This window comes from Rissa tridactyla, chromosome 5 (genome assembly GCF_028500815.1).
Source record: "Rissa tridactyla isolate bRisTri1 chromosome 5, bRisTri1.patW.cur.20221130, whole genome shotgun sequence".
Lineage (NCBI taxonomy): Eukaryota > Metazoa > Chordata > Aves > Charadriiformes > Laridae > Rissa > Rissa tridactyla.
Genome location: NC_071470.1, coordinates 10511752 through 10538068, shown reverse-complemented (window position 1 = coordinate 10538068; position 26317 = coordinate 10511752). Strand labels below are relative to the sequence as shown.

The 26317-nt window shown below is 38.1% G+C and overlaps 1 protein-coding gene across 3 annotated transcripts in view; it reads right to left on the bottom strand.

Annotated features, from left to right (window-relative positions):
- The window catches only part of DLC1 (DLC1 Rho GTPase activating protein), a 238004-nt gene that overhangs the window by 171985 nt on the left and 39702 nt on the right, over window positions 1–26317 (bottom strand). For all 3 annotated transcript variants that reach the window (XM_054201885.1, XM_054201882.1, XM_054201883.1), the window contains exons 3-4: window positions 8402–8551; window positions 5559–5699 (exon numbers count right to left, since the gene is read on the bottom strand). In XM_054201885.1, the coding sequence (XP_054057860.1) occupies window positions 5559–5699; window positions 8402–8551 (291 nt within the window). The remainder of the gene's footprint in view (window positions 1–5558; window positions 5700–8401; window positions 8552–26317) is intronic.

The window sequence follows — 26317 nt, the reverse complement described above, 5'->3', positions numbered from 1 at the left end:
TTTTTAATTTGTAGAAATTCTTAAGTTTCAAAGAAACAATATTTTAATTAACGTTGCATAGTGGGAGTCTTTCTCCCTAATGCTCAGCAGAAAAACTTCCGGTTATAAGAATTCAAGGAACACCCTAATATCAGCAAAATCTAGAAAAGTGGTATGAGGACTTTAATAAATAAGTAAATATAAAATAAGGGTATGATTCAGTGACAAAAATCTATCACCTATCAAGTGGCATGACTCACTGTGAAAAATTTGTCTGCATAAATTCATTGACATATTCTGCGTGTGTTTGCACACCTCATAGTTCATTGAATTTACTATAAAAAATAATGCAGTGGGAAATTCAAAAATTTCAAACAGTTGCTGCCCTGACAGTTCTTCCTTATGAATATTTAATTCTGAAATCAAGGTTTCCTTGTACTTACCAAAAATTCTAGCTTCTTTCATAAATTAAAAAAACAGTGTAGTAAAGGAGCAAGAAAATTGAACTCTATTTCTTACTCTACAAATCTATAAATTATTCTTCACAGAATGACTTGGCTTTCTCTAAATGGCTGAGATTTTAAAATATAATACGAATCAAAAGTATATGTGAAAGGCTAAATCATTTTAGTGCATATAAGTGAACAGTTTGCAAAACTGTCATCTAAATAATACAACTTTTTGTCCCAATCCAGTAACAAGAAAGTGGGCTCCTGAGCACATCCAGGGCTTCACTGAAGTCAGTAGCTGCACCTGAATCCTGAATTCTAGTGTGCATCCAGACTGGGTCATTTTGTACTTGCAGGCATAACTGGTGCCTAAAATCACTTTGAGAAATGAATGCATTTTAAATGAGTCATTACAGCTAATCTGAACAACAATCTTCTCCTAGATACCAGCTATTCTGGTGATAATAGATTTCTGATTACCTTTGCACGGCGTGATTAAGGCTAAGTTGGACACTGTTGAAGCAAGAGGGATAAGACTGCCAAGAAAAGCAGTAGAAAATAATCGCGGCTGGTTTTTTTCACCTGAACAGAAAATAGATAGGCTTTGCAGAGCAGATGTTCAACGACAAAAATTTGGCCACAACTTTTAGGCCTTACTTGCTATTGTCCTTTAGCCAATTTTATATATTTTGGGGGGGGAAAAAAAAAAAAAAGACAACGATAATGGTTCCAGCTTTCCTTAACTAGTTAGCTTTTAACTGGGTGCTGGAGAAGGCTATTAACTTACCTTTTGTTATTAAAATACATTTTTAAATTCTGTAGCCACATTTTGTTTTTATAATAATCAGGCCAAATTTAAAAATAAGTCATTTCTGGTCTTTAGTGTTGAACAATGTTATAAGTGTCCAGATGGGTGGCATTAGTTTGTAGAAGGTAACGACATGTAGGATATTTACATTTCTTGCTCTGTAAATCCAGACCAGGCACTCCCACTTTCCAGCGTTTCTCATGATCATTGGGGCAAAAGCCCGTCGGTTTCATATTTTTTTAAACTGATTTCAAACCTCGTGTGATTAATGCTTGCCAAGTGTATATCCTCGAGCGTTAATATTCAAAAAACATTGTCTGTTTTGGAGACTGGTGAATAAAAACCCAGAACATAGAGATGTGCTAATTATAGAAGCCTGAACATTCTTTACTCTGTAATCATAAGTAATGTAAAGATGCCAAAGACATTTCTTACTATCCAATCCTAAATTATGTGGGAAATGTACCTATTCAATCATATGAATCCTTGTTTCACAAGGATTGTCCATTTGTGCACCTTTCCAAACATGCACATTTTGAGTTATTTGTTATACGTTGCACCAAACACGCTATTGGTCACGTTCTGCTGTTTTACCCTGACCATGAAATATAATGGTGACATCCTAAATTTGGGATGAAAGTTATTCAACTGTATACTCATAAGCCCAAAACACCATGTACATATGCATATCAAAGGCTTTCGTGCTGCACCCTGCAGAATTATAGAAAAACCTTTCTATAGAAACACTTTTCTGTGATGCTGTGGGGAGAATCCTGTTCTTCCTTGCTATGCCTGCGTTCGGTAAGGCGTACTCCCTGTGCGTGTGCACGCATGTGTACGCTTTTATAGATGTGTACCGTACACAGGCATTCACCCTGACAAGAACAGATTTGACTATCCGTAAATGAATATTTATGAAATGTTAAATAACTTGTGTATGTAAACACACCCCGTCCCCCCCCAATTTTCTTTAAAAGAATATCTACTATCCTTTTGCAAAGAAAACTATAATTGATACTGAATTTTAAATATAATTCGGAATACCTCTGCTACTGGAAATCTTGCTTAACATTTCATAAAATCTGGTCATGAAAATTTAAAATATCCTACGTTTGCATAAATCAATGAGTGAATCGATTCCACTAGGATTATAAAACCAAATTCTGCCTATGGATATTCCAGCACATTGTGATATTGTTAGAAATGTTTTGTTTTAAATCCATAGAAAGCTGAATTAACATGAATGGAGAGAGTTTGTCTATACACAAATTTCCTATCTTTATGGTAAGATCTTGTGTGGTTAATATCTTTTACAAGTTCTTTACCAGGGACTTGATTTGAACCCGTGTCTCCCTGCCTTATTATTCCCACTCCCCCAAGTCTGCCCATGATGTTGTGTTTTAATTGTACGGTCTGATTTTGATGCAGTCAACAGTTTGCTATAGTTTGTTTAAAAATACCACATATCATTCCATAATGTAACTAATTGCAGTTGTACTCCTGTTTACATATCATTAATAAACACAACAAAATAAGTTGTCCTTGGAGACTAAGCATCTGGAATCCTTGAAGATCTGCAGTTGCAAACACCAAAAAGGAAGTAAAATCTTTGAAACAGCCTATTACCATCAAAAAGGAGCTTGCTGAGTTTTCAGTGCAGATTAAACTCATTCCTACACCAGCTACTCTGACAACAACAAAGTAAAGAAACTACGAGAACACTCTCCCTTACAGATAGAACACCACACTTCGAGGATCTTCACAGGAGATCTTTACATGCAAATCATCTGTAGAGAGACATCTCTGATGTCTCCTCCGGGCAGTGTTTCAAGGAGATGCCCTTCAGTATACCATTTTTAAAAATTCATGCCGAGTAGAGCCCAACAGTAAACGTTACAAGAAGAACATGTGAACTTCTTTTCTACTCGTAGGGGTTTGCAGACAAGCACCTAGCAGCAGACTATCTAGCCACGCAGACCAGATGAACAACGGGGGTCAAGACACGTGGGGGTGAGAATGAAGGGTTATTTTCTCCTAGTGTGTTCCAAGAACACCTATGCCTTCAAATAAAGTTTGACTGCAGGTAGGGAGGCAGCTGAAGTTTTGAACAGTTGAAGCCACAGCACACATTAGTACTCAGTTTGCTGGATCAGAAGGGTACACAGTCAAAATCACCCGAAAGCCCAAAGACAAAAGGAATAAAAAAAAAATAAAATCTGAGAGAATCTTGTTTTTCCCAATTTGCAGGAGATCTACACTCAAGCAAAAGTGGTCCACATTTTTGTACTTATCAGACCTACTATGATAAAAATCAAAACGTGGTCTTTGTCTGAACATAGTTATAAAAGGAGTCCATCCCCAAATCCCACTATAGAGTGTGATGAGTTGCAGCCTGAAAAACTTTAGGAAAGAGAGTTGATTTTGGAGAAAATTTGGCTTCACTTATAAAAAAAAATTTAAAAAGGGGACTCTGTATTGTACCCCTACAACCCACACATCAGCAGACATTTTTTGAATATTCACAGTTACTCTACAAAGTAAAAAAAGAGGACCTCTCTAAAATCATATACATTACAAATTATGTAATAAAGCAATATTTACAGATATGTTCAGCATGATATACTCATCACAGCAAAAGTCGAATAAATACTTATTAAAGGTGAATTAACACCAGTATCTAACTCCAAAGGAAGCGACCCACTTCTGCAAAGCCAGGCGTTAAGAGTTCCCCAAATATTAGTAGAGAAACTTAAATTCAAAAGGGATGTTTAATACCTTAGAGAGTATCTGTGCTCTTCTCAGGATCTGGCAAAATGGGGTGTCGCCTTCTAGCATAACATATGTACTTATTTGAGAATTTGTGCTGCATTCTACGCAATGACAGAGTGCAGAGCTCTCTATTTGCTATAGTTATGCACTGATGATAAATTGCAAGTGAATTTATTTTTGTACAAGTGAACAATCCTAAATGTAAATGTTTATTAGAACTTTTGTTGCTGCCTTAATCGAAGGCATTAGTTAACTTGCTATTATTGCAGTGCAGTAAGTGACAGTTGGCCTCTATTTTACTTTTTATAAACTTGTTATAAACATATATATTTATGCTAACCGCACTTTATATTTTAATATTTTATCCCAGATTTTCTGCTGGCTTGGTTAGCAGCAGCGGTTGAATTTGTGAACAGATGGAGCAGGAGTTATGCCTAGGCAAAATTTAGTAGAGTCTAGATTTCTCTTTCATGAGGGAGTGCAAGAGGGAACAGAAAGCATGGCAGGAGTTTCAAGGACATCCGAGCTTTTCTGCACATGCTGATGGCTGAGGCGTTAAGAAGAATGATTCTTGAGTAGATGGACAACGGAGAAAGAGAGGACTGTGTTCCTAATAGCTATATGTATCTATGCATGGATACAGTAGGAGGCTCCTTGCCATATCTGAGCTCCCAGGTCTGCCCTTCCTCACCACCTGCAGCAAAGGGTCTGCCTGCTCCAAGGCTGCCCTCCCGTCCTCAGCCTGTGGAACCACTTGCCAAATTTAGCCTTAGAATGACATTCTCCCTTCAGTAGGGTAATACCTCTGCCTGCAGTACCCAAGAGTTTAGCCTCTCAGGAGGACTAGGGTGACTGGGCTTGGGCATCACAAATCAGGCTACATGATTCCAGCAGGAAAAATGGGGAGGGACTCTTGATCAGGGAGTGTAGCAATAGGATGAGGGGTAACGGTTTTAAACTGAAAGAGGGGAGATTTAGATTAGATATCAGGAAGAAAATTTTCACTACAAGGTTGGTGAGGCACTGGAACAGGTTGCCCAGTGAAGCTGTGGCTGCCCCATCCCTGGAGGGGTTCAAGGCCAGGCTGGATGGGGCTTTGAGCAGCCTGGTCTGGTGGGAGGTGTCCCTGCCCAGGGCAGGGGGTTGGATCTAGATGATCTTTAAGGTCCCTTCCAACCCAAACCATTCTATGATTCCATGATTCAACCATCTTTTTCTCTGTCTGCATTCTCCATGAGATTTAGGAAACGTTCCAAGTGATACCACTTCAGGAAACCTTATCTGTCTGAGTAAAATGGAATAGCTCCTTTCGTTTATTTTCTCACATAAAAACTCAGCTTACTATAATCATCCTCTGATAACAATGTGTTTCTAAATGTAAAACTTCTAGGATTGTTTGTGACACCTTGAGACAACCTGCATTATTAGTCCTTTTTTTTTTTTTCAGTGTCACGCACATAATGCGGTACAATCTCTTTGTGGTACAATATCTTTATTTCACTTCCAACCTGATGTCATGAGTGAAGTTAAGAAAATATAATCTTTGTACTCACCCCAGCCTTTGGTTTGGCTCCAGAGCTGGCCACCGAACAGGGAGATGCTATGTCGGGAGCATGGGTGTTAGGAGACAAGTTTGTTTGTGAGTGACTTACTGAAGCAACATCCACACCGCTTTCAGAACCAGATTCAACATCCTGTAAAGAAAAGTTGCAAGTCTCTTTAGGAAATGTGAATGTGAAATAAAAATATAGTTCTTCTAAATAATGGAAGTATTTAGACAGACTCACTCAAATATATATGCTTAATTCTCTGTGTAAAAGTAATTCCCCTTACTCTTTTCCATCACCTACGCATTTACTTGCTGTCCTTTTCAATGTGGTGGTTTGCATTAGCTGCTGTTCTGAAATTATAAATCACCACCAACATCAAAGCTCCGATTCCCCTAAACGCTAGAATGCAAGGTAAGAAAAATCAGTTCGGGGCTGCAGAAGTCTGACATTTTTCTCTGATGTTCAGTATTTCCTGTGTGCTCCCACCTTCTGTCTCTGGCAGCGTTGCAGGCTCCGCCAACATCTGTAAACCATTACACAGCTGAAATGACATCACCATCCAGCAGTTTACACAATTCAGCGGTACAGCTCCCTCGATTTTTGGAATCAGCACTTATCAGCCAAATGCTATTTCTGGTTAAAATGCCCTTACTTTTAATGACACTGATTACGTTCCTTTTTTTTTTTTTTTTTTTTTTTTTTGAGAATAAAAAGAAGAAATGTAGTATGTTTTATTGTTGAGGAAGTAAAAATATAGCACTTGCTTGATTTACTGCGTAGAGTGAAGGCAGGGGATTATACTGCTTGCAGATAAATTGTGACACGTGTCTGGCAAAGAGCTGGCTATGTGTAGAAGCAGCCGTATACTGTCAGGATTATTCGGCGAGATGCAGCCTGTGTGAATACAGCTCCACAGTACCTAGAAAAATTCTGAACTATTAACCCCAGCCAAGTCTGTGCAGAGAAAGCCCCGGTTTCCTAATACCAAGTTCCTAGAATAGTTGAAATATGGGGCAGAGACATCTCAGGGGTTTTGCTCCTGAACTGGAAAGAAACGGCAGCCCTTTGATTCATTAATTCTGGTTAAGTCTCTGGTCTGCCAGTTAGACAGGTGCCTCTACGCCAAGTAGGCAAGTGTGCTGTTTTCTAAAAAGGGTTAGAAATTAGAGACAAAGCTGCACTCTAGGTAGGACCATTTGAGTCCGATGTTTCCTGCCAGGGAGTCCTCTGCAACGTGAAGCATTGGGAAATGCAGGGGAGCCATGGAAATGCCCCTGTAGAAGTCAGCTTGGGTATGGCTGCTCTTAGAACCTTCTGAGCAGAGCCATGCTGCCCCAGTGCAGAACCAGGCCCCCTGCCCTATTACCCACGTTTTTGCACCGCGTTCAAATGCTTCATTACTACAAAATCAATGCAAGACTGAACACAATGCATAAATGTCCTGAAAACCAAAGCTTTTGATCCTCAATTTCCAAAATCCGAATCCAAACCATAATACTCAAAGGTTCAAAAATTCCTAGAAAATCAGTGTGTATAAATAGCATATATAACATGTTGGATGCCAGCTGTCTTTCTGGAGGGCTGCTTTGCAGCATGGGAACAGGTACCACCTCTGATTATCATGCAGGCTTATTTATGAAGATTGCCTCAACTCCCTTTATTGCTGTAAGAAATTAGCTAAAATGCTGGCATGGATTGGGGAGATACAGAGAACAGATGTTAATCTCGTATTTCAGCTTTCCTGTGCCATCACTGCTCAAGGAGATGCTGTGAGAACATCGATATCCAGGGGGTAAATGTGGAACTATTAGAAGTGTAATTATGTTACGTCCTTTCAAAAGGAGATATATATAGATATATATAGTATATCCATAGATATATATAGTATATCTATCTATCTATCTATAATCTTCAACTGACCAAACCCACCGCAACTTAAATACAGATTTTCTCACCTATAGACTCCTCACTTGGCTATATAGCAATAATGAAGTCTGGTTTTAATAGCAAACCCCCCTCATTATTTAAAAGAAAATACCACTACCAAAACGAAATGACCTGAATGTTAGCCTAGAGATCTTGGGGCAGTATTTCTCAGGTTTCTCAAATTGAAAACCAGCTGCGGCACACGTGGGTGAAATTAAGAGGAAGCCTGCACAAGAACACCTTGGGCCAGCCATTTCATGTTCTTCATAGTTACACGTGTAAACATTTTTCAGAAAAAAAGAACACATCACTCATGTCCGCGAGCTGTCCGGTTGCCCTTTGCACTACTCTCAGCAAGGAATTCTTGCATTTAAGTAAATAAAATAATTAAAGAAATTTAAATAATTGAAGTGCACAGTCCTGCACAGAATCTTATTTGGAATGACAGAGGATTTCATACGTGTGTGTCCGCCAAAAATTACACAGACCCTCCCGCTAGCAGAAAAACAAGGCCTGTAGCTCAGACTTACTTTTGGTTCTAACTATTTAACGTCAAATGATGTACACATATGCTCTGAGGCTGGTGTGATCCTGACTCTGAGCTGACTCTGCATTTAGAGTAAGTGTTAATTAGAGACCCAGACATCTGCTGAATCTTGTTGATCTCCCTTTCTTTCATCTGGGAGCTCTGAAGCCCTCGTTTATGAAGTGATGCCAAAAGGCAATACTGGATTCCAATATTCCTGCCTTCAAAACGTACGGGCATACATACAAACAAAAATACAAGATAAATTCTTTACAAAAAGAGCTCTAGTTCTAAAATCAAGGAGCTGATAAATGTGAGGACTGAAAGAAAGAAAAGGTGAAGTAAAACCAGGTTCTACTTAGAATAATAAGAGAGATTAAGCAAACTGGCTTACAGGTATGTGTCTCCTCTTGTACGTCGGGGTGCTGGATGGGGAAGAGCCTGCACTGAGAGCATTTTCAATATCCTGGTCAAGCTGGTCCAGTTTCATAATTAACAGCACCATTGAATCCAGTCGTGATCGATCCCGATCTTCTGTTATTTCCTAAGGAACAGAACAAAAAAATTGCTAAATCTGAAATGGCATTACTTGGAAAGAATAAACTTAAATTAAGAAAGCTCCGTTTCTTTATTTTGGCATGAATGTACGTTGAATAATAAGCAGAAAAATCTATTTTTTGCAAAAAATACTGTTTTGTGTAGTCAATTCACTGAGCATTGACATACTGCTGGGAAAACTTTTTATATTAATATTTAATATACATCCATTATAGCAATTAAATTTACAAAAACCCTACAATTGTTTAGTACAAATGCATCATTACCACTTCCTTGATACACACACTCTTTAAAGAGCTACTGATTCTAACACTCCTCCAAATATTCATCCCCAGTTAATTAATTTGATTGTATGAATGCAAATGATGAAGGTTAACGTATGATCGAAAAGGGAGAGAAGGAAGTTCAAAGAAGGCGTTTTACAGCTGAGGGTAACCACAACTGCTTTTCCTTGCACAACTCATCAGCGTAACTATGTTTTCTCAATTCTTAGCAGAGATTTCTGTCTTGGTTGGAAATTCTTGATATACGTGACATAACGTTAACATTATAGTAAACACTGCACTGTAGATGCACTGATGGGAAAGAGAGAAGGATGATGGGTATTCACATCACAGCCTTAAAGATCTAGTTTATGCAGCTTATTTCCCTATACTCCATTTGTGGCAAATGGAGACGGAGAAGATCCCCAAAAGAGCAACCCAAAGCAAGATCTTCAGGTAGGAAGACTAAATCATGCCCTCAAGGAGTTCCTCTCTCTCTTTCCCCTTTATATGGAGAGTTAACACAAAAGTTGGCCAACTAGCCTGCCTCAAAATTCAGGACTATGAAAACCCCCCGTGGTTCCTGTATGGATTTTCATAATAGGAAGTTAGAAAATAGGAAGTTCCATTAACTCACTTAAAATAGTATTTTTATAAATCCTTCTCAAGAAATGGAAACAAAGATGTTATAATTACTTCTTTGCGTCCGAGAAGTAGGTAACATAAATGACCAAATCAGCCTTTTTTGATAGTCATTAAACTGTTTTTCAGGCTACACAGAGAATTCTCCAGGTAGTTAGGATTCTATCAGTGAAGTTTTTATAGACTGCTTCAAATACGTCGCAGAACATGAATTAAAGTAACTGTATAGATAAAATAGTCATATAAAACACGGTCTACATGGTCTTTTTGTGAAGACAGAGGTGACGAAGATTAGTTAACTAAATCTCAGAAAAGCAGAAATACAGATCTGTCAGGCCATAGCAGAGTTACGAACAACGTTCATAGCAAAGGCCAAACCCAGGGAGAGTGTGCATTTCATTTTTTATTACAACATGATATTTTGGATTGGGTTGCTGAAAAAGCTGATGAATTTTCAGGACCTCCCGATGAACCTGAACTAAGTTTAGAATGACCCTGAGAGAATATTACCTCAAAACAACATAGCAATCACTGAAACGGGTTAAGTTTCCGTTTCAAACCGAAAACACAATGTCCCAAATGATTCATTGAAACTCCATGCATCTTCACTTTAACTGATGTGAAATTGATGTCTGAAAATGTCAGAAAAGTTATTTCTTCTAATCTGCATGGGTGCAAAAAGCCCGATGGAGCAAATAAAGGTCTGCTAACACAGGAGACGTGACCTCCTTTGTGGCATGGGGTGGCGTTTGCCATGGTGGGTGAGATTGTAGCCAGTTTACCCACCCAGAACGAGGCAGTGTTGCTACCAAAACTAGCCTCCTACACGGTATTTATTTCTGTTAGTTTTGCTTGGAAATATACCACCGGAAAGGCTAATCAACCTAAAATTTACACTTGACTTAAAACCCAAAAGTTAACTGCCACACCACAACAAAATGAGTGGAGGCGACTGTGTGGGGTTTCTACTTTGTTTTGTGGGGTTTTTTTTTCAGACTAGGAGATAACAGGCTTTTTACATGAAGACCAAAAAAAAAAAAAAAAAGAAAAATCTGGAATTTTCCCCAAGCAAAGTGTTTGACTTATCCTGCCAAAAAAATACAAACTTTCTCTGCATGTAGCAGATTGAGAATGCTGGAGAAGAACCTGCTGAAATGAAGAGGTGGTAAAATATTGCTCAAAGTGATATTCAGGCTTGACACAACTGGCTGGCTTTGCAGGCAAACACCGCTTTCAGAAAACAATAATAATATCCGTATGGACTTTAGCTATTCTGTTCAGAAGTCCTAGCAATGGTTTGTGGTTCTGACTGCTGTTGACATCAACCTTGTCATGAGAAGTTTTAACATTTTAACTATAGTTTCTATTTATTACAATTTACCGAATAACACAATAATCACCTTCTCTTTGGCTGGGGCACTATTAAGTTGTATCTGTGAAAACCTAAGCATTATCTAAAAAATTTAACATATACAAATAAAAAAACTTGACTTGGCAATTCAGTACAACACACTAAATAAATATTATTATAAGATTAATTTACGTTTAGACAGTTTTAGCCTGGATGTTATCCAATAAATTTCCAAGAGCTTTATAGCCTATTTGTCTTTTTTGCATCTCCCTTGTGTGTATATTCTGAGATTTTATTACTGAAGTGTGATATGATCTAAAGCCAGCAAGATATTAGCAATTCATTTGTTTTCTTTTGAAAACGCTGCATTTCCTTTGCATCCAGTCTTTCACATTTTCCCCCACTGATAGGTAGTTACCTTCTAAATTAGAACACAAAAATACAAATTACGTTTATAGAATTATACAGAAATCCTGCCTTTATCATTTTGAACTCAAAACTCAGGCATTGGAAGGTGCCTGGTCAAAGACTGCCCTTACAACCTTAATTTCTGCCTTTGCAGACTTGTGTATTGGTCAATTGAGAAATGTATCACAAACATATACAGTAGGTCAAACTTGAGATGTTATTTGTCTGGAGATTTTATTTTTAACATGTCTCCACACAAAGAGGAAATACTTTAGGTCATGAACTGGAAAAAACAATATTTCTTTTAATTTGTATCCTCACTGGTGTGATAAAGGAGCTAGTTAAATTCCAATACAGTCATATGTTTAGAACAGAAAGCATTGTAAGTGTTCCCAGAATGAAGGATGCCTGAATTACTCCTAAATTAAGTATTAAAACCCCAAAGTTAAGGTCATATGAAAAGAAATCCAAACATTTTTACAAGGAAAACAGTTCACAAGCCCTGTTGCTAGCATCAGCAAACAACGCTAACAAAATGAAAACATTTTTGAGAACAGGCTTGCAGATGAGATTCAGCCACTTTTTTAGACACTTTTGTCATTTTGGAGCTTATATTGTTATTGAAAAAAATAACACTGTTTTTTTTCCTTAGGTACTCCTACGTCTTCAAGTGCTTGTTTGCCTTTATGTTACTGAGCTGCTTTGCGCTTCCATTTACAAACCGAGGTTGTTTATTAACATGATGTCCCTATAGCGCTCCGCATGGAGAACACCTGGCAATTCTGAATATAATGTTATTTGTGCACAACGTTATATTTTTATTTTGAACATTTGATGGATAAACAACAAACACTGACAGCATTAATCAGAGTATTTCTAAAACTTACCCCCCCTTTTTTTTTTAAAGTTGCAACAGTTTTGTGCCCGTATTATCAGTACGTTACAATGATTTTAACCTACTCAAACAAAAGAAACCAGTTAAGGACTACAACACTAGTTAAGTTTGGATTTAATACATCCATTTTGTCTTATCGGGGTATGGCAAAACAACTGAAGCCGATACTCTTTACTTCCTTCCTCTCTTAAACCCTGTATGTCTCAAAGTGTATTTTTCCCCTTCTCCTGTAGCCACTGTTTTACATCACACACACACGCGCCACATTTCTTCCTACTGTAGCCCCTTTTCCCACAGACCTCTTTCAGCTGAATAGAGCCGAAGTAAAGGGTACCTTTTGAAAAGAAATATGTACTGTTAAGAGCAAAACATATTTTAATTTTCACAGCAAAAAAGTAGTTAGTATAGCACTACAGTAGTTAGTACACAAAACTAACTTTGTTCTCTCTCTTAATACCCACAGGGGGACTGAATCACTCCCACCTTCCCTGTAAGTGCTTCCTTTCAAAGGATCTGCTGGTTTCCAGACCAGAGCAAACCCCCGTTAGTGCCCGTGGGGTCCCCTGTGGTTAAGGAGGAGAGAGGATGTCCCACTCCAAGCTACCTCATGGTAGGGCCATCAGGACACCACCAGCCTCCTTCCTCCCTGACACTTTTGTGTCAAGAACATCATCATTTCTTTGAAAAGGAGACCTTTATTTTTAGAGGTAAGCCTAACGCACAACTGACGAGGCGAGCTTGATTACCCACAAAAGAAAGGCATCTTTTATGGAAAAAGCTGGCTGAGTTTTGTCTGCTATTGGTGATCTGCAGCCAACTGGACAGACGTAAAGTCTTGTATTAATGCTGTGTATTTTAGATGGCATTAAATTAGTCGCTCTTGTCTTTCCTTGCTAAAAATTCCCCTTTTTGAGAAATAAAAAGTTATTAAATCACTGATTTTTAGTACTGCGAAGGTTTTCATCTGAACTGAAAACAAGCAAAGAAAACTGAAAAATATGCTATTTTGGAATTGTCTGTTGATTTTTCCTAGCAGGTGTATAAATTGATGTGTAATTTTCATCCTTCTACATTCCAGTGTACAGTTCACAAACTTTGAAAAATACATAAGAGTTTAATCTTTCTCTAAATTTTATACTCTACAGTACTATATTAGAGTCCTATTCTTCATTATATTGGAGGGATTGCAGGTGGAGAACATTAAAACACAATGAAAAAGTTAAAGCACTCCATTCATTTTTGACATAAGACACAAGGCTTGGACACCAGCAAAAATCACAGTAAGATTACTATTATAAATTATATTTTGAGATAATATTTAAAATAGACGGAAAATGAAACAAATAACATGAGCATACACTGGCCTACACATGCACAGGTGAGGAGACATGCTCATGCACACAGCTGTCCCTACCCATTCACGCAAGGTTTTGGGAAGGTATTTTTTCTTCTCATTTTTCTTACAAGAACTTTAGATAGCTGACTTAATTTTCCAAATATAAAGTATTCAATAGCACTGGTTTACATGCACTTTTTAATTCCTGTTAAACCCACAAATAAGTCGTGCTGGCAAAAGAGAAGCTTCAGAGGCACTTGATTGCCATATAATGTAGCAATTATGATTTTTCACTACCGTGTCCTTAAAAGAAATGTAATAAATGCAATTACATCAGAAAGTCAATCTCTGAATAACACATGCTCTTAACAAAACAGGTGCTTTTTATACTTCCTTCTGTGGAGCATAGTGCTTACAGGAATAGCGCTGCACTCCCTGGGGAACAGAGGAAAATGTGTTGGAATATGACAGGGAACATAAAATCCAAATATACCCGAGCTGGTAAATTCCAGGAACTGGAAGATTTCAGGACTAGAAGTGAGGTGAAGCTTCTCCATTTCCCTAACTTTTCACAAGATCTTTCAAACTCATGTGCTACTTACAGATAAGGTCTGAATTTAACCTGATTTCCACTGCAGAAACTTGACATCTTTCACATTCAAAACTAATTTAATCTAAACAAAAGCATTCCTCTTTAGTAACTTCACACAGAATCACAAAATCACAGAATGGTAGGGGTTGGAAGGGACCTCTGGAGATCATCCAGTCCAACCCCCTGCCAAAGCAGGGTCACCCAGAGCAGGTTGCACAGGAACGCGTCCAGGTGGGTTTGGAATGTCTCCAGAGATGGAGACTTCACCACCTCTCTGGGCAGCCAGTCTGGTCTAGTGGGAGGTGTCCCTGCCCGTGGCAGGGGGTTGAAAGGAGACAATCTTTAAGGTCTCCTTCCAACCCAAACCATTCTATGATTCTAAGTGGTCACTCTTGAAACACAACAGCTCTGTAGTACGGTCAGTCAATCACGGTCACGTTCTAGCTAATGTCATATTACCATGGGTAGACGTTAATGGAAAACATAGACTTCTCAGACTGTCGTGACTGCATTAACATTATACCAATTCTCCTGCAATACCAATGCAAATAATAATTGGTGGCACTAATTCAGGTAACCAACAGAACGTAAAATTAACAACTCTAAATGGTATACCTTGTCCAGTGTAGAAGATAATTATCTTATACTTACAATACAACATTATAAACTATAGATGATGGGTGAAATCCAGCTTTCTGTCTTTGGAGTTACACTTGTTCACAGTAGCTGGTCTGATGACACCCAACTCCCAGTGATCATTCCTGATTTAGGATCGTGTCAGGATTATGACTATGAAAATTTGCCAAAATCAAATCATGCACAGAGCACAACAAGAACATAATCTGTCTTCATTGGGTGGAAAATGAAAAAATAGAGTTAAACATAAAATCATTAATCATGCTCTTTCCAGCACGAAGAATATTCAATTACTTTCCAATTTCCTTCTTCTCCTTCATATTTCCTAAATTAGCATTATAGTCACCTTTTATGACTACACTCTTATGGCTATGACTTACCAAGTAAGCAAAAAGCAAGTTTTTACCTTCACTGGACCCCATTTCTGTTTGCTATGAGGGGAAAGACTTCTGTTTTGTGGAGAATATTATGAGAGTAATCTAAGCACTAATTATCAGACTGGAAAAATACTGTGATTAAATAGAACTGTGATTAATTGGAATGTGAGTGATAGACGACTGATGCTACATTTTTTATATTATTGCAAAACTACCTCAGATCTAGTAATTTTGTGCAAAATTAAGAAGAAAAAACTTCAGCGAACTTTTTATTGCTTTCCTATTACGCCATAAATCAGAGACTCAGCAAGGCAAAGTAGTGACTTTATTTTAATCATCAAAATTAAATCAGCATCAATGATATTATGAAGTTTAGCTTTGATATGCGTCTGTTGGCATGTGTTTTACAACTACACAAATAAGCAATTATATTTGTGTACTTATATATGCCTACTTTATAGATTGGTGGAAAGGGAGCTGTTTTGCTTTGATTTGTTTTAGTTTTGCAGTTATATCAGAGGGAGGGTTTGCCCTTCAGGAGTTCCGTTCTGGTCTCTGTGATTTTCTTTAAGCCTGATTTTCTGGCTTTTTGATTCATCAAACTAAATGTTCAAAGAAAATCAAGGGACAAGAACTGATGCCAATGACTGCTTACAAGGGTCATCATATCTATTGAAATCAAATGAATTAAGAATAATTTCTGTGGGAACTCCAAACTCCAAATTGTATCATCGGAATGAAACAGCATGTGAGAAAATGTAAGTAAATTGATCACAAATCATTGAGTATCTTTGAATTTATCTATTATTATCTTTTGTATTTTATAATATTTAAAAATGTAATATCACAATTTTACTATCTGTATAACACAGTTAAAAATGCAAAGACTTTCTGAGGACTTCAGTTTCCATAATATTAGAGATCACTTTCTTCAGGCAATAAAACTTATCATTTGGAAATCAATATTTGAACTGTGACAAGTTTTTTGGACTCCAACTATTCACATTTATCCAATTTGGAAATGCTTGAGAGTGAGTTACAGGTTTCTGGATGCCTGATGCTGCACAAACACTTAGGACACCTCATTCTTAAAAGAAAATTTGGGCTTGGGAAATATAACTGATATATGACAAACACAAAAGATTTCACATATTTGGCCCATTAGTATACTTCATAAGTTGTGATTTGTTCATCCTTAAGACATGAGACCCTCCTGGAAACAAAAAGGTGAGGATAGTTATAAGCCAGCAATGTAACCTCACGGCAAATAAGGACCAACATTATCTGGGCTGCACTAGGAAGAACGTTGCCAGCAGGACAAGGAGGGGATCCTTCCCCTCCATTCAGCCCTGGTAAGACATATCTGGGTTCAGTCTTGGACGCCCCAGTACAAGAGAGACATAGACATACTGGAACAAGTCCAGTGAAGAGGATTAAGGGCTTGGAGAGTCCTTCATACAAGGAGAGGCTGAGAAAGCTGGAACTGTTTGGCCTGGAGAAGAGAAGGCTCAGGAGGGATCGACCTGATGAGCGAGTAAGAAGATAGAACCAGACACTTACTGGTAACCAGAGACAGGACAAGAGGCAATGGGAACAAACCAAGATACAAGAAATTCCATTAAGACCTAAGAAAAAAAAAATACTGTGAGGGTGACTGAGCAGTGGAATAGGTTTTCCAGAGAGGTTATAGAGTCTCCATCATGGAGATATTAAAAATCTGACTGGACGCAGTCCGAGGAAACCTGCTCTGACTCTGCTTGGAATAGACAATCTGAAGAGGAGCCCTCCAAATGCACTATTTGGTGATTCTGTGATAGTTTTTAACACTTGCAATATGCTTTTTAAAGACAACACAAATGATGTGAGAACCTGTGTGGCATTTAGGACACTTTGCTTAAACCACTCTCTCCACCTACGATCCCCTCACCTCAATTTCTTCACCTTTTGTCAGTCTTAAGATTTGAAAGAGACAAAGAATAGGTACACGGACAGCAAAAAATAAGGCTTATCACAGGTTAATTTGTTGGATAGGACTTTGGAGGTCTCTAGACAAACCTTCTCCTCAAGTAGGGCCAGTTGTGACAGCAGACCAAGGCTTGATCCAGTCAGGTTATGGAAACCCCCATGGATAGAGAATACCCAAACTCTCTGGTAACCTGCTCTCATCCTTGACTGCCTTTGTGGGAAAAAAGCTTTTCTCTGAAGAGATCATCTAATGCATTTCAAACCTGGGAGGAAGGAATTGTTTACAAATGGAAAGCAAACCCAATATTTTCAGCTTTACACTGCAGGGAAGATAGTGCAAAGAGGATGGGGGAAGAGGAGTGAATATAAAACCTAGTTTGTCCTCCAGTTTACTACTGAAAACATAGAAACCGGATGATGGCTACTACTTACGTGAAGTCTATTAGTGACACTCTACCTGACAATCTTCCCATGATTGCAATGAACTTTGAATCAGGCCTAAGACAAACATGAGAATTAAACCCCACAAACAACTGTACACTCTAACTTCTCCCAGGTGAGAAATAGAAGTGCTTGTCTTAAACGGTTATCATGCTACCCTAGTAAATGAGGAGTTTTAAGAATAGAGGTTGCGCTATCAAATCAATCTTTTTAGATAAGGTATCCATTCATTAATCTGATTGTGATGTCAATAAATGAAAAAAACAGCCTATTAAGAAACCCACAACAAAATTCCCTCGCTAATAATAGCTTAATCAATTTCCCTGTTATTTGTGTGCATGGAGGGGGGAGTCTCCACCGAGTGTTTCAAGTCTAGATAACTTAAAAGGTTGCAGAGAATTTGCTGTATTTGCTTTTCTTTGCAACCAAAACGTTTCTGCAAAGCTAGGAGGCATTATGGAAGAAATGTGCTGTTATACAAAAATTATAACAAATCCTCATATAAGGGGAGCTGGTTTAGCTGGTTACTTAACCTTGTAAATCCTGCCACGAGGGCTTGGCTTGAAGACATCCAAGTTATCATTCATGTGGGTTTTTTTTTGGTAAAAATATAAATATTTAACTGCTTCTGCCTTTTACTTTAGTTTTATATTACTCTTTTGAGTCCTGTGGGTTTATTTATATTTCTAGGTATTTACAAGTCAGATAAACACGCACACATGCACGCATGCACTCTGATTTGTGCAGCAGAGAGACTTTGTACATTGATGATAGGTTTAAATATGTCAGAAGTAGATATTGCAAGTTTACCTGGAGACGCTAATTAAAAAAAAATAGATTGGGTTGGCTCATTACCAGGAATTGGCTGAGAATTTTTATATATTGAATGACAAAATGTAGGAATACAAAACTCGTTGAAATCAGCCCAGTGCTTTACGGTGTCTGAGAAACTGGTCATTTATTTAGATATCTAGCTAGAGACAGAAGAAGCTGCATTTATTGTTCTGGTTTTGGTATTATTGCTCGAGTTAGCAGTTTACATGAGAGATTCTCTACACTTGTCTGCCAAACACAGTTTCCAATCCCTCTCATGTCTGGAGGAGGCTGTTAGAAGAGAAAGGGAATAGAGGAAAGCCGAGATAGGATGCATTCAGCAAAGAGTATTTTCTTCCCCTGTTCCCTGAAGCATGACTAGATTATAGACACCTCTATAAAGAGGCAACAAAGAAAATATGGAACTTCAGAGCTGATGGTGGAAAGAAGGAAGCAGGGGATTCAATGTGGAGAGAAGAGCTCAAGTTCTTGTACAGAAAGTTATATGATACAGACAGGTATATATCAACCAGACTGAATCTCAGGGATCCAAGCAACCCCGTGTCTGAAAGGATACCCAGGATCAAGGCTCAAAAAGTGTGAAACCAGATGCATAAGGCCTACTTTAAACAAGTCACATGTTAATCTGCTCTACTGCAGAATGGACCTACTTCGTTTGTGCAGTGAGGAAAGTATCAGAGCATCACATGAGAATCAAAACCCATAAACCACTCTCCAACTTCTTCCAGGTGAGAAACAGAAATTACTTAGATGGTTAAAATGCTAACCTATTAAATTAAGAGTTAAATTAAGAATGCAGGTTGAAAGAGGTGAGGTGATGTGATGTGGGGTGCTCTACGTGTGATATGATCCAGTTACAAGTCCTATTGGCAAGATGGGCAAAATGGAAGATGCAATTTGGGGTGGTTTTGTTTGGTTTTTTGGTTTTTTTTTTTTCTTTCCTTTGTTGTGCTATTCAGCAACACTAAAGTGCAACACTGTGGATCACATAACAAGGCTTGCAGAAAAATGAAGGAACAAATAAGTAGCACTAGGATGAAAATGGTATGAAAAAGATAAGGCAATGACTAGCAGAGTGGGAAATATCAGTGCTAATCCAAACAGGACACTTGTGGTACAGAAAACAACAAAAATGCAGAAGTAATTTTCTGTAAATGTAGAAGGGCAAACTTCACAGAAGTCTGGCAATATACAAAACTTGCCTGCACTGTTAATATTCTGTCCCTGCATAGACCACCCTTCCATGCAAAGCTATTTGGAAATCTCTTTTAAATATTTTGGTGTTACTTCTGGTTCATTTAATCAGAAAAAAATGAACTAACCGAAGATTTTTGAAGCCATGCAAGTGACCTGAGAGAACTGTTTAAAGATTACTTTAGGATTACTGTTGTGGCAGATGTAGCCATGCATGATGAAGGTTGTTGCAAACTTCCAGAAGTTATAGCAGAGTCATGTTTTTCTTGTGCAGACATTTCGTGACAAATAGAGGAGGGAAGCTGAGAATTTAAACTCTTCTCTAATAAGACTGAATTTGTTTAGAAACAGTGGACTTCAAAATAGCACTGTTTCTTTCAGAGGCAGAATGTTCTCTGCAACAAAAACACTGGAACAGATTCTCAGAATGCTGCTTATGTTTGCATGTGACTTGAATGACGTGATTGATTTAGTCGCCAGTGTATAGAGAAAAACATTTGTAAAACCGAACAACCTTTTTACTGCAGAGCTTAATCAACGTAACCTCCCCCCCGTATCATTATAACAGTGGTGGCAATTATAGCACGTGCATCTCCAAGAACAGTGCATCTCCCCCTTAAATAGGGAGACCAATGTCTCTTCCGACAATTAAGGACGATGTTCAGAAAAAGTTGTGGTCAAACGTTATTTGAAAGTCCCAAAGCTCAAAGATCTACTTGCTTGCCTCCCAGTTTTGCCCACTGTACTGCTGCAAGACTGGTGCTTTGCTGTAAATACAAATATTCTGCGTAGCTTCTCTATACTTAGGATCTGAAGTCTGATTGTTAGCTATATAAGTGTACTTGATCTCACCTCTAGCAATGAGCTGAGCTTTTTGATTATACCTGTCCATGGATTGTGTAAACTGCTCATTTCTTTCTTGCAAAGATGCCTTTCAATACCAAGACGAACTCTAATGGATGTTTACTACTGTATAATAAATCCACTACTAAACCTTACAGTGGCCAATGATTTAAAATATACTTTCAGCTTATATGGTATTAATAACAGTTTAGTATTTCAAGATTCAAGCATGATCAGAACTCAATTGTTTAGTAACTATGTGCTTGTAGTAGTATTCGGAACTTAGTTTTAAAAAACAGATATCTAAATCATGATCTGTTAGAGGTCATGGTTTCATGGTTACTTTAATTGTCCCAAAATTCACAGTTCTATGACAAGTTGCTGTTCCCTCATCTACTCTCCCAGGCCACCCCTTACCACCCCTTGTGCCAGCACCGGTTTCCAGTTGTGAGCCAGTGGGATCCGGCTGAACACGGTCCCTGGGAAAGGGGCAGTACTGAGCAGGGTCAGTTCCCTACTCTGGTTCTCCCTGCAGTCATGAAATGCCAGGGCTGGCCAAGGAGCCAAATGAAGGCAGGACAAAAAGCTGTACTGATTTTTCTTTCTTTCTTTTTTTTTTTTGTCTTTTTTTGCAGGACCCTGGATTTATGTTGGTGCAAAGTGACCACATAACTGTAACCTTGCTTTTACAGATGAGGTTATGCTGATTTTACAGACATTGAGACATTGCAGGGTCTGCGGGCTTCTCAAATGTTTTTCTTCAAGACACCACCACAAGGAACTTAAGGGAGTCTGCACATTTGTAACTTAGTTGGTGAGGGTTTGAGAGAGGTGTATTGTCGAAAAAGAACAGTCAATTGCTGTCCCTTGCCCCGCAATTCACCCATGTATCCTTCTTTAGCTTTGCCAATCTATGCAGCTGATGAAACGCCAGAGATATTTTTTTATGTCACAAGTTTGTAGGAGAACATGATAGCATGAGAAAATCCATTGCTAATTTTTTATATTCAGTGAAAGGAGTTTAAGAGACTTGTTTTCTTCAAAAAGAGCTCATTCTTTCCCATGTGAAAATTAGATTGTCCCAGTGACAATTACTTTCTTATTAAATTACTTCTGCACAGTAAGATTTAAACGAAGGGTAGTTTTGTATCACAATCCATGGCACATTGTTATTTATGAGAACTGGTATCAGTGACTGAGGAGGTGGTGGCAAAAATCTTGATCTTGAATTAGGATAAAGTTTGCATTTGTGAATAAGACTGAACAAAAGTTAGAGTTCATTTTTGTGTTAAGACCCAACACCCTGAATATTCAGAACTCATTTTAGCAAGTGTTTCAACAGAAAGGTAACAAAACCAGATGTTCATAGATGACTTCTTAGCTTGACTATATGGAAGCCTCGTCACAGGCAAATTGAGATCCCCAAACTGAGAGTGGGATTAAATATGTGTGTGGGGGGTGGAAACGTTGATCAAGGCAACTGCTATTCCTTTTCAGCCACACAAATAAAGATTCTAGATAGGTGAAAAAGTCTTCACAGAACACGCTCTCTCTTCAAATTCTTAGTACGTAGTAACAAATGGCAATCAGAGCTTTTGAGAAATTTCAGAATCAAAGGAAGCTGGATTACACCATATTTTACAGGAAGCTGGCACACACCACATTTTACAGCTGTTTCCTGGATTAAACAGCCAAGATGCTGCCGTCGTGTCATCTTCTCCGAAATTCTACACCAATTGTGAGATGTCTTCTGAAGCACTGATAATGGCCCAAACTGGGTAAAAACTACCAAAAAACCCCTTCTTTACCTCAGACACCCCTTAATAGCATCTGTCTTCTGTATATTGTTGTCTGAAATTCATCAAAGCTAAGTGTCTGACCATGTGGTAAGTGGTTGACTGGAATTTTGTAAAAGTCTGTGGTTCAGACGAGGAATTCCGCTTTTCTGTATAATATATTCAGCTATTTCATGTATGCCTTTGAAATATGTTTATGCGCACTGGAATTATTCTAGCTATTAAATGTTACTTAATGGGATTGATCTGCGCACAGTGCACAGCATTGAGGGCTTGCTCAGACACGCGCACTGGCCTGTAAACTAGCCTTTAGGGTTGACTATCCCTTCACATCAAAGGATGTAACCCATGTAACACACAACCGAAAGACAAAGTTACTCTGAGAGCCTCATTCTTCTGCAGCTACCTTTTTGAATCCTTCAGTTCACTCCCCCTAGAAAGCGTGCTGCTTAGATTTTTCTGTCGTTCACTTTAAATACTCATTTTCCTTTAGCATTTCTATCCTAAATCCTTAGAAGCAGGCTCAAAGTTGCACCACTACTAAAGCAATTTTCCATAAACATTTAAATGAATACAATTTGTATACTCGTTTTCAGGCATTCACTGCTTTTTCAACAGCAAGTTCAGCTTCTCAAGTCTAGTGACTATTTTAATCTGAAACCATCAACACTGACTGCTTTAAATATTAAAATATTACACATTTATATACACTATTAATGAGCTAACAATAGAAAGTCATAGAATCATAAAAAATACAACTGTAAGAGATCTTGAAATATCATGTCATCTGTCTCCCTCTCAATGACAGGACTGGCACACTTGATGGATGGTTCTCCAGCTCCTCTTACAAACATCCAAAACTGCCCCAAGCAAACAAAGTTTTATTCCAGTTCTACCTTCCTTAGCACTAAAAACCTATTTTTAACGCAGAATCTCAACCTGTCTAGCTTGAACTCATTAAGTCTTATTTTTTGCCAATTTTTGGTTTGCATTACAGACAGTTCTTGTCCTTGGAGATGGTGTTATGTTCACCCCTAGTCTCTTGTTCAGGCTCATTCCTTCCCCTCTACACTGCAATGGCAGGAACTGGTTTCTTCTATCTCTGGCCATTCTCAAATAAATTCTTGAGTTTCTCCTGGGCTCTCCTCCTGAAGAGCAACTTGCAAAACCCTCTGCCTTCACTACAGGGGGAACTGATGTAAAAAGTGCATCTCTAGGAATGGGAAAGCATGTTTTGCTCAATGATTTACCTCTTTCCAGTATTCCACTTAGTGTTTGTACTGTTGTTGGATAGGTATTGCTGCTTTTGTATACAGCCTTACCCATACCAGGTACACTTGCCACTCATACCCTGGAGCTATGCCCACCGTCAAACGCATTACACTGCATTATATGATAACAAATCCTCTTCAGGAAGTAAGACAAATAATTTCAAAACTAAATATTAGTGTATACTCTTTTTAAAAGTACTCATAATCTATTGCAACTAAAGTGAAAATTCAGTACCAATAGCATTCCATGGGGATATCGCCATATAATTTGCTTTCACATCATTTCATAACTCAGCCATGGTGAGTATTGTGTGATCTGTACCAGGACCGTCTGAGGAATTTTGGTTCTTCTATCAGCAATAGCAAAAATATATTATTCCAAATTGTATTCACAGCTAGTAGATAGAAAAACAGATTTAGATTTTATTCTTCCCCACTGCTTATTTTTCTACTTCCAGATTTTTTTTTTACAAAGAAGAAGATGTAAAAGTCTCAGACAGTGATGGAATAAGCTGCTCAAAAAACTTAAGTCTTTCTTACTATAAAGTCTGAAGACATCTCATATGGATATACCGAGGGGAAGAAGAAATATTAAGGGAAACAAAACACTTTAGAAATATTGTTGTGACAGATTATTGTGTATCATACCTGAATTCTTAACACATTTATCTAAAAAACACAGGCTGTGTTTACACCGTCAGTCAAGACAATAATAAGGAGTAAATAAGCAGTAAATGACAGCCTGAGCTGGAACCTGAGCCTCTACCTCCAGGGAGAAGCTAACTAGCAAAGCCCTAGCAGGACTCGAGACTGGACTGTGGCCACAGCCTTTTCCTTTTCCTTTTTGTTCCCGAGATTTTCAGCTAGGCTGCAGCAGGCAATGGCACTAACGCTCGGCTCTGACAGCCAGGACCAGGAGAAGTGCCCGTCTCTCAGAAAGGACACGCTGCTCAAACCAAGGTCAGTCGGTCAGCCTGCGTCACTGCGTCTGTCCACAAAGGACCCAGTAGCCTACACCTTGAACGGGAGGTGACGTTGGTTACAAGTCCTAGTTTTGACTAATACCCAGCGTATCTACATTGTAAATATGACCATAGCTATGCAGGAGATACACAGATATACAAACATAATTTTACATATATATAAAACCATATTTTTTTTTATATATATATATACACATATATACATATATAAGAGGGGAGAAAATGAATACAGAAGTTAATGTTAGTTCTAAGTGTGGCTTTACCAAATCAGAGGTGTGAGTTCAAGAGTTATCTCAAAGAGGAGATGATAGAATGAAAAAGACAAACATTTCAGGGCCAGGATGCAATCAGATATTTTAACTGATGTTCAACAAACCTGGATTCCATTCCAAACTCTTCCCCAAAACAGTATTTGGGGTGAATACGATTTCATTCTTACAAAACAATTTGAAAAGATTTTAATTATTTAACTGCAATACAGTTTTAATTATTTTCAATTTTTTTTTCCCCACCTGAATCTGTATTTCTTGCTGGAAGTCAAGATTTCAGTAACTAGAGAACTCCAGTAATTATGGCTAGAAATATCACTAAAACTCAGAACATGCTGCAAAAAAAATTGGAAAATAAACATAATATTTTGAAAGGTACTAGATTTGTAGTAAGATTTTATTTTGAAAAGACTAATTTTGAATGAAAATGTAAAAATAAACTCTGGCCATAGAATGAGGGCTGAAAAAAAAAAAACCCCACAGGAAAAGAGAACTCCTTGTGAGTTAGAAAAGAGAAAGATATGAAAGGAAAGAATAGGAAACTCAAAGTTGCTCCAGCATGAACAAGAGAACAGTATTGTCAGTCAGCACCTTGCTATGATCTTGGCACTGCACTTCTGGTGGTTTTTAACTGGACAAACAGGCAACTACAAACACTCGAGCAGGATGTTGCTAACAATGAACAAGCTGCACTGTAAAAAAGCAGATGGAATAAAACTCGTATATGCCAAGAAGATAGGATACAAAGGGCCTTGGAGAAAGTAGCATTCAAGACAGGGAGAAAAAAAAAATATAGGAAATTCATTATTTTGGGGTTTTCTCTTATTCTTCACAAGTAGCCTGAAGTTTCATGTGCTCAATGAAGTGTAAAAAAGTTCAGATATGAAGAGCAAATAGTGAGGGATATTTTAAAAGTATTGAACATTACCATTTTGAGAAGCCGTACCATTCAATATGGCTGTTAGCGTGGATATGTTGCAGGGAAAATTTATTCATCCGGATCTAATGGCACCTGTTTGGGAGACTTAGCATGGTGTGATTTCCATTTCTTAATGGCAGGGAAGCCATATCAACAGTTCAGGTTCAAGAGAAATAAATAAAACAAATTACATAATTTGTTCAAGCATTTTCAGAAATGCTGGTTTGCCCGCTGCCAAATTCATCCTGCTTCAGGACAGTGGAAAAATCTTAACCAAGCTCTACTGAAAGATGCCTACCTGACATAAACGCCTTCTGTTAATTCTACTGGCCTTAGATCACTAAATGGATCATTAATGATCCACGTGATCTTGGCGAAGGGCCAGTTGGGCTAGGAGTAACATAGATTTCAAGAAGCTCTAGGATTAAGAGGCAATGATCACAAATCACGGATCTCTAATTAAACTTTCCTACACTCAAGTGAATTCCATGACAGTGTTCTCTTTAAGGAAGAGATGACAGATGTGAGGACTGAGGATTGCACAATGAAGTTTCCTTTCAGTTCCTCAGCTTGAAATATTAAAGCGAGTTTCTCCAAAATAAACATTTCTCATGAAGTATATCATTCTCTCTCAACTTTTCGAGAGCATGGTTTTCAAGAGTGCTGCAGGAAAATCTTGTTTCTAAGTCTTTTTTTGACTTTGTCTCCCTGACTCAGTGAGTTATATGGTGTGTTAG